This window comes from Tamandua tetradactyla, chromosome 1 (genome assembly GCF_023851605.1).
Source record: "Tamandua tetradactyla isolate mTamTet1 chromosome 1, mTamTet1.pri, whole genome shotgun sequence".
In the NCBI taxonomy this organism is placed as follows: Eukaryota; Metazoa; Chordata; class Mammalia; order Pilosa; family Myrmecophagidae; genus Tamandua; species Tamandua tetradactyla.
The window spans coordinates 90,055,503-90,075,196 of NC_135327.1; the positions used below are offsets into that span (position 1 = coordinate 90,055,503).

Consider the following 19,694-nt stretch of genomic DNA (forward strand, 5'->3'; position numbering starts at 1 on the left):
ATCCCATGCATACGTGCAGTTCTTATCATTAAGTTTACATGCAACTTAGTTTGCCAAATAAAGAAGAAATAATGTTAGAAAGGTGTAAAAAAGTTACTCACCAAGGTATACTTGGGATCCTTCTAATGAAGTTCCTCCCAAAGAACTATTCATGTGTTCATAAAGCTCCTATAAAATATAGATTGGAGAACATTTTAATATTATTTTAGACACTGTATTAGAAATGTGATAATCAGAAAAAAATTGATTCCTTAAAAGTAAGGCTATTGACAGCCAACCCAATTACAAAATGGGAAAAAGACTTGAACAGACACCTATCAGAAGAGGAAATACAAATGGCCAAAAGGCACATGAAGAGATGCTCAATGTCCCTGGCCATTAGAGAAATGCAAATCAAAACCACAATGAGATATCATCTCATACCCACCAGAATGGCCATTATCAACAAAACAGAAAATGACAAGTGCTGGAGAGGATGCAGAGAAAGAGGCACACTTATCCACTGTTGGTGGGAATGTCAAATGGTGCAATCACTGTGGAAGGCAGTTTGGCAGTTCCTCAAAAAGCTGAATATAGAATTGCCATACAACCCAGCAATACCATTGCTAGGTATCTACTCAAAGGACTTAAGGGCAAAGACACAAACGGACATCTGCACACCAATGTTTATAGCAGCGTTATTCACAATTGCAAAGAGATGGAAACAGCCAAAATGTCCATCAACAGAAGAGTGGCTAAACAAACTGTGGTATATACATACGATGGAATATTATGCAGCTTTAAGACAGGATAAACTTATGAAGCATGTAATAACATGATGGACCTAGAGAACATTATGCTGAGTGAGTCTAGCCAAAAACTAAAAGACAAATACTGTATGGTCCCACTGATGTGAACCGACATTCGAGAATAAACTTGGAATATGTCATTGGTAACAGAGTCCAGCAGGAGTTAGAAACAGGGTTAAGATAATGGGTAATTGGAGCTGAAGGGATACAGACTGTACAACAGGACTAGATACAAAAACTCAAAAATGGACAGCACAATAATACCTAATTGTAAAGTAATCATGTTAAAACACTGAATGAAGCTGCATCTGAGCTATAGGTTTTTTTTTTTACTATTATTATCACTTTTATTTTTTTTCTCTATATTAACATTCTATATCTTTTTCTGTTGTGTTGCTAGTTCTTCTAAACCGATGCAAATGTACTAAGAAACAATGATCATGCATCTATGTGATGATGTTAAGAATTACTGAATGCATATGTAGAATGGTATGATTTCTAAATGTTGGGTTAATTTCTTTTTTTCCGTTAATTAATAAAAAAAAATAAAAATAAAAATTAAAAAAAAAAAAGTAAGGCTATTTGTATTGACAGACCTGAATTTGGAAACAATCAACATTTCCCTGATATCTTACCCACTTTCAGCACTTTCTCTTTCTTTTCCAGACGTGAGCAATCAGAAAGAATCTGGGCAGGAAATGTGAAAGGTTACCTAGACTACTCTTTCTTTCCTTCTACATTTTAGAGCTTGTGTTCACATGGTGGAATGGACTCCTGCCTCCATGCAAAAAATCTAAATGTCCGTCATTCATTAGATCAAGACAGAATCCAGGGAAAACTTATGCGAAGATGGTGGAATATGGAGTTGCAGGGGTCACTCCTCTTCCAAAGGCAGCTACTGGACAGTTAGAAACTACCTAAAAAACTGCACTCGGGATCCACAGACAAGGAAATATTGCGCAACATCCAGGAAAGAGGAAGAAAAAGAGACTAAGAAACTGGTAAAATCTCCCTCAGCCAAAGCTCCTACCATCTTTCTCTCTCCCACTGCTGAGGCCAGCAGCTTCAGGTCAGCCTTGTGTCTGCCTAGCAGGCTGCTGCAGACTGGAAGGGCTGCACAAGTCCATTCCACCCAAAAACACAGAGGGACATGGCCTAGAACTGATCCAGTTTTGGCTGGTGAATTTAGATAGCTAGGTTCCACAGTCTCAGTCCAACCTGGAATGTCAGAACCATTGTTTCCACCCTTGTCAGAGGTGGAGCCACCAGAGGGCTAAAACTACTTCCTGAGTAGGGTTGTAGAGAACAGGTTGTCGAAGAACAACATTTGCTGGTCAGATCAGCAAAGTGTAGCTTTCTTTTTGGCATCTAACCTGACCCTCTCCCCAGAGCCCTTAGGAATTGATCTGCACCTCCAGCATGGGTCCCTGGCCCTGTTTTGGCTGGTAAATACTGACAAAGTAAGTATCAAAAAGAGTCTTAACATAAAACCCAATCAACAACAAAATCCTAGACAGGAGAAAGAAGCTAACACTCAGAATAATGACATCAAAATAATTAGATGGCCAGATATGAGTAAAAAATTAGAAGCCAGGCTAAGAACCATGAAGATATGGACCAAAGGAACAAATTAAAAAGCCAGGGAAGGGGAGGGCAACAGTGGCTCAGCGGCAGAGTTGTCACCTATATGCTGGAGACTAGGGTTTACCAGTGCCTGCTCACTTATATATATATATATATATATATATATATATATATATATATAAAAAGCCAGAGAATGTACAGCATTTGTAAAAACTAATCAAGGATGTTCAAACAAATTTCCTAAATCAATTCAAGGGGATGAAGGAAAATACGGCTAAAGAAATAAAAGATATTAATAACACACTGGTTGAGCATAAAGAAGAATTTGAAAGCATGCCAGGAAAAAGAAAAGAACTTTTGGGAATGAAAAGCAGAATAGATAAGATTAAAAATATACCTGAGAGTGCCTGCCCCCTCCCCCCCATATATATATATATATACCGAGACACTCAACAGATGTGAACAGGCAGAAAAAAAGACCAGCAACATAGAAAACAGAACATACAAAAATCAAACAGACAAGCAACTTCTAGAGAGAAAACTGAGCCAGAGTTTCACGGAATTGAATGGCAACATGAAGCATACAAATGTTTGCATCATGGGTATCCTGAAAGTAAAGAGAAAGGAAAAGGGGCAGAAAAAAAACTTGAGGAAATAATAGCTGAAAACTTCTCAACTCTTAATAATAAACAGATCCAAGAAGAAGTCCAACATATTTCCAAAAGGAATAAAAGAAAATAGACATACTCCAAGATGCGTACTAATCAGACTGTTAGGTACCAAAGGTAAAGACAAATCTAAAAGCAGCAAAAGAAAAGTGACTCATCACATGTAATGCTTAATAAATCTCAATTTTCCATCATACGCTGAAAGCGAGAAGGCAGTAGCACAATACACTTAAGATACTGAAAGAGAAAAACTGCCAGTCAAGAATTCTGTATTTGGCTAAACTGTCCATCAAAAATGAGGAACAGTTTAAGTAATCACTGATAAACAGAAGCTGAGAGAGTTCATTATCAAAAGGCCTGCCTTACAATGTGGGACAGAAATCCTAGAATGAGCTGAGACTCAGCATCAAAGGGATTGAGAAAACCTTCTCGACCAAAAGGGGGAAGAGAGAAATGAGATAAAATAAAGTGTCAGTGGCTGAGAGATTTCAGAGTCAAGAGATTATCCTGGAGGTTATTCTAATGCATTAAATAGATATCACCTTTTTAGTTAAGGCGTAACAGAGAGACTGGAGGGAACTGCCTGAAAATGTAGAGCTGTGTTCCAGTAGCCATGTTTCTTGAAGATGATTGTATAATGATATAGCTTTCACATGTGACTGTGTAACTGTGAAAACCTTGTATCTGATGCTTCTTTTATATATCTTATCGACAAACGAATAAAATATATGGATTAAAAATAAGTAATAGGGGGAACAAATGTTAAAATAAATTTAGTAGAGGGGTTAAGGGGTATGATATGTATGAATTTTTTTCTGTTTTCTTTTTATTTCTTTTTCTGAATTGATGCAAATGTTCTAAGAAATGCTCATGATGATGAAAATACAACCATGTGATGGAAAAAAGAGTGTTCATATTGTATGTTGATTGGCTTTATTAATAAAAATAAAAAAAAAAAGGCCTGCCTTATAAGAAATATTAAATGGAGTTTTGTAGGTTGAAAAGACAGGAAAAAGAGGCTTGGAGGAGAGTACTGAAATGAAGATTATCAGTAAGGGTAACTAAAAGGTTAAAAAGAGAGACAAAAACAAGATATGACATATAAAAGCCAAAGGACAATATGGTTGAAGTACTATCTTTACAATATAATAACATCGAATGTTCATGAATTAAACTCCCCAGTGTGAAGTCACAGATTGGCAGAATGGATAGAAAAATATGATCATATGCTGTCTACAAGAGACTCACCTTAGACCCAAGGACACTAGTAAGTTGAAAGTGAAAGGCTGGAAAAAGATATTCTATGCAAGCAATAGCCAAAAATGATTCAGGATAGCAATAGTGAATCAAGAAAAACAGATATAAAAAAACAAAATTGTTATTAACGACAATGAAGAATACTATATATATTAATAAAAGGGACAATCCACCCCTTTTAACATAAATGAAACAAAAGAAAAAACGACAATCATAAATATGCAAGCACCTAAGCAGAGCGTCCCCGAAAATATGAGGCGAACACTGGTGAAACTGAAGGGAGAAAAAGATATCTGCACAATGATAACTGGAGACCTCAATACATCGCTCTCATCAATAGACAGAACATCTAGACAGAGGATCAATAAGGAAATAGAAAACTTGAATTAAATGATAAATGAACTTGTGCTAACAGATATCAACAGAATGTTTACACCCAAAACAGCAGAATATTCATTCTTCTCAAGTGCATAGGAAAGACAACAAGTTCGGTCACAAAACAAGTCTAAAGAAATTTTAAAAGATTGAAATAATACAAAAGAACTTTCTCTGATCACAATGGAATGAAGCTGGAAATCAATAACAAGTGGAGAACAGGAAAATTCACAAATATATGTTGGTTAAACAACACACTCTTAATAACCAGTGGGTCAAAGGAGAAATTAATTATCTTGTGATATATGAAAAAAAGAACACATATCAAAACTTACAGGATACAGTGAAGGTAATGCTAAGAAGAAAATTTATAATGGTGCTGGTCTGAAATTGTTATGTATCCCAGAAAAGCCATGTTTTTTTTCCTATTCAATCTTGTGGGGGCAGACCTATTGTTTAGGGTGAAATATTTATTAGTGTGTTTCTGTAGGAGATGTGACACCCAACTATGGGTGTGACCTTTTGAGTAGATGGAGATGTGACTCTGCCTAAACAAGGGTCCTGATTAGTATCCAGGAGTCCTTTAAAAGGGGAAATATTTTGGAGGAAGGTTAGATCTTGGAGTATAGTTGCTTCAGAGCCAACAGAGATGCAGACATTTGGAGATACCTGGAGTATCAAAAGACAGAGCAGAGGCCCAGACATGGACATTTGGAGATTCAAAGCCCAGCAGGTGTCACCATGTACCTCTCTGTGAGATGCTAAGCAAGCCAAAACCCAGAATTGTGTACCAGAGGAGCTAGGTGAAGACCTACAGACACTTACAGAGGAAACCCTTGGTATAAGAAACTGGAGACAGTGAAATCAGGAACAATGGGACAGACAACAGACTTTCTTGAGTCAAGGTATCGTTCTCTGGATGCCTTAGTTTGGACATTTTTATGGCCTTACAACTATGAACTGTAAACTTGTAACTTAATCCATTCTTTTTAAAAGCTATTCCATTTCTGGTATATTGCATTCTGGCAGCATTTAGGAAACCAACACAAACCCTAAACACCTAAATCAAAAAAGTAAGGACTGTAGAGACACTGTGAGAGGATGGATGTCAGTGTGGCACCCTTGCATGCTGAAGGATCCAGGAGAATCAGGTGGCCAAGGGGATGTGGGGGTTGCTGGACGCCCTGTGGGAGATGCCAGCTGATAAATGATGTTATCTTTGGGGCTGTGCTGCTGTTCTCTTGGACAGTATTATCTTTGGGAGACCTACTTAGCACAGTGGCAGAGGAGGATATATATAAACAACTCATGTACTACTAGAGTTAGGACAGATAATGGATTCAGAAACATTTGAGAAATCTTGACTGTAGAAGCACTTTCAGTTTCGGGTCAGGTCTGTATTCAGAGATTGAAGTCACCAGCTTCCCTCTTATTCTAATATCCTGGTGATTTGGTGAATGTCTGATCACAATGGAATGAAGCTGGAAATCAATAACAAGTGGAGAACAGGAAAATTCACTACATTCACTTTGTTCAAAGCAAAGGGTAATGTTATTTGCCCACTCCAGTGAAATCTTGACTGCTACCTAAGAAATCACCTTTTCCTGACCCAGAAAAGGCACAGATGTCCCACTGCATCCCTGATTTGCCTATTCTTCTTTTTGGAGGAATCCCTTATCTCTGGAGACTTTCTGGATGGTTCTGTGGATATGCTGGCTTTGGACCAGAGTATGAAATCACCCAGTCCTTGATGTTTCTATTAACTACACTTTTCAGTGCATTGGCTGGTTGGCCATGGAGTCTTTATAATTCCTTTGTAATAGAAGAAAAACATGGTTTCAATCAACAGACCTTGGGATTCTTCATGAAAGATGCAATCAAGAAATTTATTGTGACTCAGTGTATTTTATTGTCTGTGTCTTCACTTCTACTTTACATTATTAAAATTGGGGGTGACGAATTTTTTTATATATGCCTGGCTGTTCACATTAGCCGTTTCTCTGGTGCTTGTCACAATCTATGCTGATTATATTGGCCCTTTATTTGACAAATTCACACCTTTGCCAGAAGGAAAGCTTAAACAAGAAATTGAAGTAATGGCAAAGAGTACTGACTTAGCTTTGACTAAGGTGTATGTTGTTGAAGGATCTAAACGTTCTTCCCACAGCAATGCTTATTTTTATGGCTTCAAGAACAAGCAAATAGTTTTGTTTGACACTCTACTAGAAGAGTAATCTATACTAAACAAAGACATCCAAGAAGGAGGCTAGCTTAGAAACCCACATAATAGAAAAGGGGACAGTGAAGAAATAAATGCTAAACTTAAAAATAAGAAACAAGGGTGTAAAAATGAAGAGGTGCTTGCTGCTTGCTGTACTAGGCCATGAACTGGGACACTGGAAGTTGGGACACAGTCAAAAATATCATTATTAGTCAGATGAATTCTTTCTTGTGTTTTTTCGTGTTTGCTATATTAACTGGTCGAAAAGAACTTTTTGCTGCATCTGGTTTTTCTGACAGTCAACCCACTCTAATTGGACTACTGACCATCTTCCAGTATATTTTTACTTTTTGAACACAATCTTAAGATACATTTAATTGAATAAAGAGTTTGTTACAGAAATCAGCAATGCTTGCCATTCTTTAAACATCATACACATTATTTATACTGTATATTTCAAATCAAGTCCATTCTTAGGTTCAATTTAAGAAACACAATTTAACAGTTTTTATACAAAAGATGTTTCACTAAGAAAGTAGATAAATTGTACAAAAGTAAGGTTTTATACAAAAGATGTTTCACTAAGTAGACAAATTTGTACAAAAACAAATACAAGTATAATGTGCATAGCAAGATAGCTTGAAGCATCTACATATGGCTTTTTTGAAAATAAAACTATTGGGGAAATGGGCCCATTTGGGACCTACCGTTACAGTTGACATATGTACACCTGCACTATGACTAGTTTCTTTCAAGGACTTATGCACACAGTGGTTGTACTTTGCAATATTGCCCATCAAACTTTTGCTCTCTCACTGAAATATAATCTACTTTAAAAATTATTAATTTCAGGTACTACATTGACACGGAAAATGTTTGATGTAATTCAACCCACTGTTTTCTTACAAGATAATTTTATCTTTTTCTTTTCGTTGGTAAATATGGTAAACTATTCTAACATATCCCAATCCCGAAGCGCTTTCATTAAATGTATCTGCCCATGACCAGCCCAAACATCCTGATTGTCAAACACTCTACCACAAAATCAACAGGTAAACTTACAAGCCTTCAGAACATTTTCAGAGGCAGTTTTTACAATCTGGTAATTGTTTCTGCTTGTCTTTTTGAGTGTTAACTTTAACACAAATCTTTCTTTCACCGCACTAAGAAGTTTAAATGTTTTATGTCTCTTGGAAAATTCTTCATAAATTGTTTCAAAAGAGACAACAAATTGGTTTCAGTAAAGGATCAACAGTTCTGTTTGACAATGAAAACTTAAGTACACGTCCATTAAATTTAGCAATAGTTTTCGTAATATTACTATTTCTGGTGCACCTGCATCAGGATGATTCAAAACTACAACTGGTTAGTTTCTCCTAGGATATTTCACAAGCTGTTTGGAACTAAAAGGGAAAAGCCTCAAAGTTTTAACAGAATCTTTCGAAAATCTAAGTCTGCAAAGTCCAAATGTTTGATGGAAATTTTCAGGTTTAGCCTTTTCTTTACACTTTCTATGCAATGTTGCTTTTTTCCTAGGAGGTTCTTGGTAACTGTCCCTACATTTTTGTTTACAGTTTCTGTTTCTAGATGCAAAGATAGTTTCAGAATCTTTACTTCTTACATGAGATTTTTTTGGAAGTCTTTTTTTCTATTGAAGCTTCTCTCATGTGGACAACCTGTCTTACACCTTAGTGTTCTGGTCTCTGTTTGGATAGTATCACACACTAGTTCTTCAGGAATTTCTGAGCATTATTGCAGAAGTTACCATAATTTCATTTGCTGGCATCAAATCTAGTGAGAAGGGCAAGGCATCTCTAGAAAATTCTGGCTCTTTCTGCTCTCCTGTAGTCTGTTTAGATGGTATATCATCTTTTTGCAATGAGGATGTAAAATTGTTTACTGAAAAATTACTAGAAGTAGTCACATTTAAAATAGGGTTTAAAATTTTTAGCAATTTTTTTGGTGTTCCTTCAGATTTCTTTGGCTGTAAATTTTGATGATACGTACTATTTTGGACTAATTTAGGCTTAAGCAGCTCAGTTTTATTTGGCATCATACACCTAATAAAAAAAAAAGTTTGTTTCCACTAGGCAAGAAAACATAAAGAGGTGGTTTTGGCAAACGTCATTTTGCTGTTTTACTGAATCCAAGATATTTAACTTACTGCCCTGATGTTCAGATAGCATATTAGAAACAGGAACAGCTTTCACTAAAGAACAGACTGATGTTTTCATAACATAAGGTACTTTTAATTTTTTCTGAGCTACTTTTCATGTTCAAGCAACTGTCAATGCTGGAACAAAGTGCAAGTGAAAGACACTTGTTTGATTCTACCTTTAAAAGGGTGTTTCGCAGGCTCCTTTATCATAGTTTCTCCACAAGCTTGAACACTCTGTTTTAACACTGGAAACATCTTCAAGTTTCCCATTACTAAAAGTTAAAATCATGCCAAGTTTCTTGTTTAAAAGAAGAGAAGTGGGCACACCTTGTGTATTAATCACTGGATGTGGTCTTCCTGAAACAACATGTAATCCAGGCTTATAAGCAATCTGCAAAGATACAAAAAAGCCTTTTGGAGTCTGAACAAATTTAGCCTTTTTTGTTCTGAATTTAGAAGTGAGTTTGCACATATAAAGAGCCTAAATTTTGTGTAGCGGTTCAAAGTTTGTCTTTTACAAGTTGTTGTTATTATCTGCATCTGAGTCTTAAGTAATGTGCCAATTCTAGGTGTGTTCTCTGAGTCTCAGGTTTTGTGACATTGATAGTACTTGTTTTTCTTTCCCACCTCATTTTAAATTTGTATCATTTGTAGGCATATTAATATCCACACTACCAGAAGGATGTGGGAAGATGCTTTGCACTTTCAGATCTTTTGAAGATGCAACTATTTTGCCTTCTTTCTCGTGTTTCTGAAATGACGGGTCATAATGAAGTAGTAAGCCTTTATCAGGAGTGTTATCAGTCTTGTTTTACATCAGATTTTGTTTTTCATACATCTTGAAGTAACTAGTTTACTTCAGGTGGCAAAAATTCTGATGCCTGTTGGCTCTGGAGAGAAAACAGATGTGATTCTAGGCATTATAGGTGAATCAATATTAGAAATGTCATCCTATACAGATTTTTCAGTCACACTCTTGAAACTTTTATTTTCATTAGTGTACAAATTTTGTCCATCACTGTTTTGCACTTTTTCTAAAGAAAATTGTTCTTCCATTTCAGCCTGTCCTTTTTAAAGTACCATTTTTAGTATTTTAAAGGCTAATAGATGCTAACACACTATCCGGGTTTGAGCTCTCCTTCCTCACCAGGGATAAAACTTCACTTATTGACTGCTGAATAATTGTTTTGCTTGATGAAGAATCTGCTTGAGGATTTTCGAACACTGCTGTTCCTGAAGATCTACGATGTTTATTAGAATTATTCACTTTTGAGTAATTATGAAAAGGTAATGATTCTTGGTTAAAAGATTCAATAGTTAACTCAGAGTTGATATAGTTAATGCAGTAATTATGCATATCTCCACTGTTAATATGCATTTGGCTTGGTAAGTAGTTGACTTTATCTGGACTTGTAATGGTGGCAGCTGATACCTGACCGTGACTTTGAGTAATATGATTTCCCCGTAAGCCAACATTATCTCTATTTTCAACTTTTGTGGTCAAATTCACTGATGTTGTAATCAATTCTGAGGTTGTTGGCAAAGAAGATACACTTTTTTCATCAACCACTGACTGAAGCTTATTACTCATTTGAGATATCAAAACCCTCTTTTTCTGACATAATCTTTCCAGAAAGTTTAGGAGGTGAACATAAAAAGTCCAAAGTCTGGGGCTGCAAATTGACAGTACTGTCTTTTATAGCATCTAACTGTGAATACAATGAATATAAATTTTATTTATTAGTAGGCAGCAATTTTATTAGAATACATTGTTTTCTATCCATTATCTTTAAGTGCATATACTTAGCACTATAGTTAGCAGGAACTGTTTGTTATTTTTCACCATTATCACTGTAGGTATTTGTACAACTGACTTCAAGAAACCTGAAGTAGGCCCCCGCGCACGTAATCCGGAGGCTGGCGGCGAACCTTTTCAGGACATCCACTTATGCGGTCCAAGGAATTTAAAGTAGATATAGGATTCAAGATGGCGTCTTAGTAAGGTACATGCGTCTTAGTTCCTCCGACTCCAAATCAACTAATAGGTGAACAGAAACAGTACAGAACAGCTCCCGGGGCTACAGCAGGGAATGGACACACAGCGTAACCCAGTCTGGGCTGGTTAGTCTGACTGCGAAACTCGGCTGCGGTGAGTGAGATCCCCGAGCGGCGGGCGATTTCCCGAGCAGCCGCAGCTGCGGCGGTCCGAGCTAATCCCTCCCTCCTTCCCGGGCCGGCTGAGAGTATCGGAGAAGCAAGTTTCCCAAGCCGAGGCAGGTGGCGCCCTTCTTCTGCGGGCGGCTTCGAGTCTCGGCTTTGAGTCCGTGGCTACGAATCTCAGATCAGAGGGCTATCCAAAGTCTGGGCTGGCTAGACTGACGGAGAGACTTGGCTGCGGTGAGACCCCCGAGCGGCGCGTGATTTCCCGATCAGCGGCAGCTGCGGTGGTCCGAGCTACTCCCTCCCTCCTTTCCGGGCCAGCTGAGAGTATTGGAGAAGCAAGTTTCCCTAGCCGAGGCAGGCGGCACCCCTCTTTTGCGGGCGGCTTCGAGTCTCTGCTTCAAGTCCGCGGATACGAGTCTCGGATAGGAGGGCTACCCAAGCAGCGGTAGCCTCCCCCCACGGGAGGCTTCCTGGTCCGGTGGGGAATCCCCCAGGCCCGCTGCGGCCCGCAACCAGCCACAGGGTCCCCTCAAGCCGCGGCAGGTGACGCCCCCACCACGCGCGGCCCCTGAACCAACGGAGAGAATTGGATCCGAAATCCCCAGGCCACGGAGATCGGTGACTGGGGGAGACCCATTCCAAACACTTGAGACAAACGTGTGCCACGTGTGCCACCTACTGGGCAGGATAAGAAAAACAGAACCCAGAGATTTCAAAGAAAAATATTACAACCTTGCTGGGTCCAACACCAAGAGAAATCTGAATAAATGCCCAGACGCCAGCAGCAGAAGATAACTGTCCATGCTCAAAAGATTGAGAATATGGCTCAGTCAAAGGAACAAACCAATAGCTCAAATGAGACACAAGAGCTGAGACAACTAATGCTGAATATACGAACAGAAATGGAAAACCTCTTCAAAAATGAAATCGATAAATTGAGGGAGGACATGAAGAGGACATGGGCTGAACATAAAGAAGAAATAGAAAAACTGAAAAAACAAATCGCAGAACTTATGGAAGTGAAGGATAAAGTAGCAAACATAGAAAAAATAATGGATAGCTACAATGATAGATTTAAAGAGACAGAAGATAGAATTAGTGATTTGGAGGATGGAACATCTGAATTCCAAAAAGAAACAGAAACTATAGGGAAAAGAATGGAAAAATTTCAACAGGGTATCAGGGAACTCAAGGACAATATGAACCGCACAAATATACGTGTTGTGGGTGTCCCAGAAGGAGAAGAGAAGGGAAAAGGAGGAGAAAAACTAATGGAAGAAATTATCACTGAAAATTTCCCAACTCTTATGAAAGACCTAAAATTACAGATCCAAGAAGTGCAGCGCACCCCAAAGAGATTAGACCCAAATAGGCGTTCTCCAAGACACTTACTAGTTAGAATGTCAGAGGTCAAAGAGAAAGAGAAGATCTTGAAAGCAGCAAGAGAAAAACAATCCATCACATACAAGGGAAACCCAATAAGACTTTGTGTAGATTTCTCAGCAGAAACCATGGAAGCTAGAAGACAGTGGGATGATATATTTAAAATACTAAAAGAGAAAAACTGCCAACCAAGACTCCTATATCCAGCAAAATTATCCTTCAAAAATGAGGGAGAAATTAAAACATTCTCAGACAAAAAGTCACTGAAAGAATTTGTGACCAAGAGACCAGCTCTGCAAGAAATACTAAAGGGAGCACTAGAGTCAGATACAAAAAGACAGAAGAGAGAGGTATGGAGTAAAGTGTAGAAAGAAGGAAAATCAGATATGATATATATAATACAAAAGGCAAAATGGTAGAGGAAAATATTATCCAAACAGTAGTAACACTAAAAGTTAATGGACTGAATTCCCCAATCAAAAGACATAGATTGGCAGAATGGATTAAAAAACAGGATCCTTCTATATGCTGTCTACAGGAAACACATCTTAGACCCAAAGATAAACATAGGTTGAAAGTGAAAGGTTGGGAAAAGATATTTCATGAAAATAACAACCAGAAAAGAGCAGGAGTGGCTATACTAATATCCAACAAATTAGACTTCAAATGTAAAACAGTTAAAAGAGACAAAGAAGGACACTATATATTAATAAAAGGAACAATTAAACAAGAAGACATAACAATCATAAATATTTACGCACCGAATCAGAATGCCCCAAAATACGTGAGGAATATACTGCGAACACTGAAAAGGGAAATAGACTCATATACCATAATAGTTGGAGACTTCAACTCACCACTCTCATCAATGGACAGAACATCTAGACAGAGGATCAACAAAGAAATAGAGAATCTGAATATTACTATAAATGAACTAGACTTAATAGACATTTATAGGACATTACATCCCACAACAGCAGGATACACCTTTTTCTCAAGTGCTCATGGATCATTCTCAAAGATAGACCATATGCTGGGTCACAAAGCAAGTCTTAACAAATTTAAAAAGATTGAAATCTTACACAACACTTTCTCGGACCATAAAGGAATGATGTTGGAAATCAATAATAGGCAGAGTGCCAGAAAATTCACAAATACGTGGAGGCTCAACAACACACTCCTAAACAACGACTGGGTCAAAGAAGAAATTGCTAGAGAAATTAGCAAATACCTTGAGGCGAATGAAAATGAAAACACAACATATCAAAACTTATGGGACGCAGCAAAGGCAGTGCTAAGAGGGAAATTTATTGCTCTAAATGCCTATATCAGAAAAGAAGAAAAGGCAAAAATTCAGGAATTAACTATCCATTTGGAAGAACTGGAGAAAGAACAGCAAGCTAACCCCAAAGCAAGCAAAAGGAAAGAAATAACAAAGATTAGAGCAGAAATAAATGAAATTGAAAACATGAAAACAATAGAGAAAATCAATAAGGCCAGAAGTTGGTTCTATGAGAAAATCAATAAGATTGATGGGCCCTTAGCAAGATTGACAAAAAGAAGAAGAGAGAGGATGCAAATAAATAAGATCAGAAATGGAAGAGGAGACATAACTACTGACCTCACAGAAATAAAGGAGGTAATAACAGGATACTATGAACAACTTTACGCTAATAAATACAACAATTTAGAGGAAATGGACGGGTTCCTGGAAAGACATGAACAACCAACTTTGACTCAAGAAGACATAGATGACCTCAACAAACCAATCACAAGTAAAGAAATTGAATTAGTCATTCAAAAGCTTCCTAAAAAGAAAAGTCCAGGACCAGACGGCTTCACATGTGAATTCTATCAAACATTCCAGAAAGAATTAGTACCAACTCTCCTCAAACTCTTCAAAAAAATCGAAGTGGAGGGAAAACTACCTAATTCATTCTATGACGCCAACATTACCCTCATACCAAAACCAGGCAAAGATATTACAAGAAAAGAAAACTACAGGCCGATCTCTCTAATGAATATAGATGCAAAAATCCTCAATAAAATTCTAGCAAATCGTATCCAACAACACATTAAAAGAATTATTCACCATGACCAAGTAGGATTCATCCCAGGTATGCAAGGATGGTTCAACATAAGAAAATCAATTAATGTAATACACCATATCAACAAATCAAAGTAGAAAAATCACATGATCATCTCAATTGATGCAGAGAAGGCATTTGACAAGATTCAGCATCCTTTCCTGTTGAAAACACTTCAAAGGATAGGAATACAAGGGAACTTCCTTAAAATGATAGAGGGAATATATGAAAAACCCACAGCTAATATCATCCTTAATGGGGAAAAATTGAAAACGTTCCCCCTAAGATCAGGAACAAGACAAGGATGTCCACTATCACCACTATTATTCAACATTGTGTTGGAGGTTCTAGCCAGAGCAATTAGACAAGAAAAAGAAATACAAGGCATCAAAATTGGAAAGGAAGAAGTAAAACTATCACTGTTTGCAGATGATATGATACTATACGTCGAAAACCCGGAAAAATCCACAACAAAACTACTAGAGCTAATAAATGAGTACAGCAAAGTAGCAGGTTACAAGATCAACATTCAAAAATCTGTAGCATTTCTATACACTAGCAATGAACAAGCGGAGGGGGAAATCAAGAAACGAATCCCATTTACAATTGCAACTAAAAGAATAAAATACCTAGGAATAAATTTAACTAAAGAGACAAAAAACCTATATAAAGAAAACTACAAAAAACTGCTAAAAGAAATCACAGAAGACCTAAACAGATGGAAGGGCATACCGTGTTCATGGATTGGAAGACTAAATATAGTTAAGATGTCAATCCTACCTAAATTGATTTACAGATTCAATGCAATACCAACCAAAATCCCAACAACTTATTTTTCAGAAATAGAAAAACCAATAAGCAAATTTATCTGGAAGGGCAGGGTGCCCCGAATTGCTAAAAACATCTTGAGGAAAAAAAACGAAGCTGGAGGTCTTGCACTGCCTGACTTTAAGGCATATTATGAAGCCACAGTGGTCAAAACAGCATGGTATTGGCATAAAGATAGATATATCGACCAATGGAATCGAATAGAGTGCTCAGATATAGACCCTCTCATCTATGGACATTTGATCTTTGATAAGGCAGTCAAGCCAACTCACCTGGGACAGAACAGTCTCTTCAATAAATGGTGCCTAGAGAACTGGATATCCATATGCAAAAGAATGAAAGAAGACCCATATCTCACACCCTACACAAAAGTTAACTCAAAATGGATCAAAGATCTAAACATTAGGTCTAAGACCATAGAACAGTTAGAGGAAAATGTCGGGAGATATCTTATGAATCTTACAATTGGAGGCGGTTTTATGGACCTTACACCTAAAGCAAGAGCACTGAAGAAGGAAATAAATAAATGGGAACTCCTCAAAATGAAACACTTTTGTGCATCAAAGAACTTCATCAAGAAAGTAGAAAGACAGCCTACACAATGGGAATCAATATTTGGAAACGACATATCAGATAAAGGTCTAGTATCCAGAATTTATAATGAGATTGTTCAACTCAACAACAAAAAGATAGCCAACCCAATTACAAAATGGGAAAAAGACTTGAATAGACACCTCTCAGAGGAGGAAATACAAATGGCCAAAAGACACATGAAGAGATGCTCAATGTCCCTGGCCATTAGAGAAATGCAAATCAAAACCACAATGAGATATCATCTCACACCCACCAGAATGGCCATTATCAACAAAACAGAAAATGACAAGTGCTGGAGAGGATGCGGTGAAAGAGGCACACTTATCCACTGTTGGTGGGAATGCCAAATGGTGCAACCACTGTGGAAAACAGTTTGGCGGTTCCTCAAAAAGCTGAATATAGAATTGCCATACGACCCAGCAATACCATTGCTGGGAATCTACTCAAAGGAATTAAGGGCAAAAACTCAAACAGACATTTGCACACCAATGTTTATAGCAGCGTTATTTACAATTGCAAAGAGATGGAAACAGCCAAAATGTCCATCAACAGACGAGTGGCTAAACAAACTGTGGTATATACATACGATGGAATATTATGCAGCTTTAAGGCAGGATAAACTTATGAAGCATGTAATAACATGGATGGACCTAGAGAACATTATGCTGAGTGAGTCTAGCCAAAAACTAAAAGACAAATACTGTATGGTCCCAGTGATGTGAATCGACACTCGAGAATAAACTTGGAATATGTCATTGGTAACAGAGTTCAGCAGGAGTTAGAAACAGGGTAAGATAATGGGTAATTGGAGCTGATGGAATACAGACTGTGTAATAGGACTAGATACAAAAACTCAAAAATGGACAGCACAATAATACCTAATTGTAAAGTAATCATGTTAAAATACTGAATGAAGCTGCATCTGAGCGATAGGTTCTTGTTTTGTTTTGTTTTGTTTGTTTTGTTCTTATTATTATTACTTTTATTTTTTTTTCTCTATATTAACATTCTATATTTTTTTCTGTTATACTGCTAGTTCTTCTAAACCGATGCAAATGTACTAAGAAACGATGATCATGCATCTATGTGATGATGTTAAGAATTACTGATTGCATGTAGAATGGTATGATGTCTAAAAAAAAAAAAAAAATGGTCAGCACAATACTGCCTATCTGTAATGTAATTATGTTGGAACGCTGAATGAAGCTGCATCTGATCTATAGTTTTTTTTTTTGTTTTTTTTGTTTCTTTCTCTTATATATTTTTGTACTTTTTATTTTTATTTGTGTTTTCTCTGTTATCACTTTATTTCTTTTTCTGTTGTCGTGCTATTTCTTTCTCTAAATCGATGCATATGTACTGAGAAATGATGACCATACACCTATGTGATGATATTAAGAATTACTGATTGCATATGTAGATTGGATTGATTTCTAATGTTGTGTTAGTTAATTTTTTTTAATTAATAAAAAAAAAATTTAAAAAAAGAAACCTGAAGTAGAATTTGATCCTTCTTCATCTCTATTACACTGCCGAGTGGACAGAAGAGTTGGCTTTTCTGAATCTGACTCAATGTTTATCATTAATCTCCCCACAGTGTATACTGTGTCATTCTTTTCTTCATTTAAATGTTCTTGAACAAGATGACTCTGGTCTTCATATTTAGTCTGTGTTTTGCTCATTTTTTTTAAAGCACTTGTGCATTTTTGTCTGTATTTCTGTCACTTCCATTAATTTTCTTACATTTCCAGAATGTTGTCCTTGATGCACCTATTTTGTATCTTTTCAGTATTAAGTCCTGCTGAAGTCTTCGCCATCCTTTGTCTTTTTTCCAGTTTTTCTTTCATATATAAATGTTCTTTGTGCAGAGTTAGAACATATCTTACAAGGTACTCACTCTTTCCTGATCACACCATAGCTATAATATTGACAAGTAAAGGGAAATGTACCAGAATGAACGTGAAGGTGCTTCTACAGTTCTCCTTTGGTAAAACATACATGATGGCATTTACCATATTTATAACGAATTTCATCATGACCATGAAAGTGCTGAACAAGTGTGCCAACATCCTTAGAGGAGAATTTGCACCTTTCACATTGAAAATTAACATTAACACAATGTGTGGATACGAAATGCTTTGTCAATTTCAATAAAGTATATACATTCTCATCTTACAAATACCACATTTTACTGATGTGCTTCTATGGGTGCACCTGTGTTGTTTAAATACTTAGAAGTCATTTGTAGAAAAACTACACATTTCACAAGGGTATGAAAGTAATTCACCATGGTGCCACATCTGAAAGTGTTTCTGCAAATCATTTGGGTTACACTGAGTGTTAACTTGGCATTCTGAAAAACTAAAATTGAGTATTTTACAGACATTTTTATACCCTCTTCTTCAGCTCTCTCAGATATGGAGTACCATACACTCCTCTTCACAGCTTATAGTCTTTATAGCAATAGATTTTCTTGCAGTCTGTGGTTTAATCTGAAATAATTTTCTGTATTTGTCAATTTCAGGTTTCAATAAGGCTTCATTTGGAATATTTAACTTCGGTAAGTTAATTTTCACATTTTTTAGTTTATGATGAAAACTACTTTCTGAAATACTTGGCTTAGGCATTGATCTGATAGTACAAAAATCTCAGTTTTCAGATTATAATATTTTGTTAAAGTATTTTGTTTTTCACTGTAAAATAATTGTTTCTGTTCAGATGGTATGATTTAATGGAAAAAAAATCCAAACATTTTTCCTGATAAAACTCTTGAAGTTATTTGCAATTTAAACAGGAAACAATGTGCTGAGATTCTTCAAAATACCATAATTTTTCCCACATAAATTTACCAAGAAGTAATAAACTGAAGTAAAATAACACTAATCTGGGAGTCAGGAAATGCAAGCTCTAATTCTAGCTCTGTTCTGTGATTTCTGGCAAGCCTCAACTTCTCTACACCTCAGCTTTCTCATCTAAAAAAAAAAATCACAGCTTGAGAAAGTGAGGGTTTGACAGGAAGACCAGGTGAAGCCTTTTGAGTGATAGAAGGCTCAGTGGGCCTGAGGTCCTCAGGCCAGAGTGGGTTGCTAGCACCAGCTCTTTCTTCAGGAAACAAAAGGCATACAATTTAATGCTGGGACAATGCCGCAATCGGGAACTGTAATCAAAAGAAGAGATGACATGTGCCGTGGTCCCCACTGCCGCTGTGTCCCTAACGGCGGCCGTTACACTTTCACCCAGGTATCACCGAAGGCGGCGCTACCAGATGCTGACACTGTGGGGAGGGTTCCCTTCCAGGTTTTTTACCATACAATGATGTTCTTTCTTTTTGTCTAACAGTCCTAAGTTGTAGATTTGCATTTCAAGCTGACGCTTTTCTGATGTATTTACCAAGAAACCTGGGAAGGCTAAAGACTTACATTCTGCTTTAGTCAAACTGAACAAAGTTAACCTGGGATTCCCTGTTTCCGACTGGTTGTTTTCAATGTGGTGCTATTCTCATTCTCATTACAAGAGAGACTTCAAGCTTTGAAAGATACAAAACAAGACTGAGATGCCCAAAGTCTGCGACTGAAGACACTTCTGATT

The 19,694-nt window shown here is 37.0% G+C and overlaps 1 protein-coding gene and 2 pseudogenes across 4 annotated transcripts in view; 1 reads left to right on the plus strand and 2 right to left on the minus strand.

Annotated features, from left to right (window-relative positions):
• The window catches only part of AVL9 (AVL9 cell migration associated), a 184,818-nt gene that overhangs the window by 87,412 nt on the left and 77,712 nt on the right, over positions 1-19,694 (minus strand). For all 4 annotated transcript variants that reach the window (XM_077120366.1, XM_077120361.1, XM_077120360.1 and 1 more), the window contains one exon: positions 102-168. In XM_077120366.1, the coding sequence (XP_076976481.1) occupies positions 102-168 (67 nt within the window). The remainder of the gene's footprint in view (positions 1-101; positions 169-19,694) is intronic.
• On the plus strand, positions 6,297-7,247 carry LOC143678700 (CAAX prenyl protease 1 homolog pseudogene; annotated as a pseudogene).
• LOC143678710 (zinc finger protein 518A-like) lies at positions 7,402-17,923 on the minus strand (annotated as a pseudogene).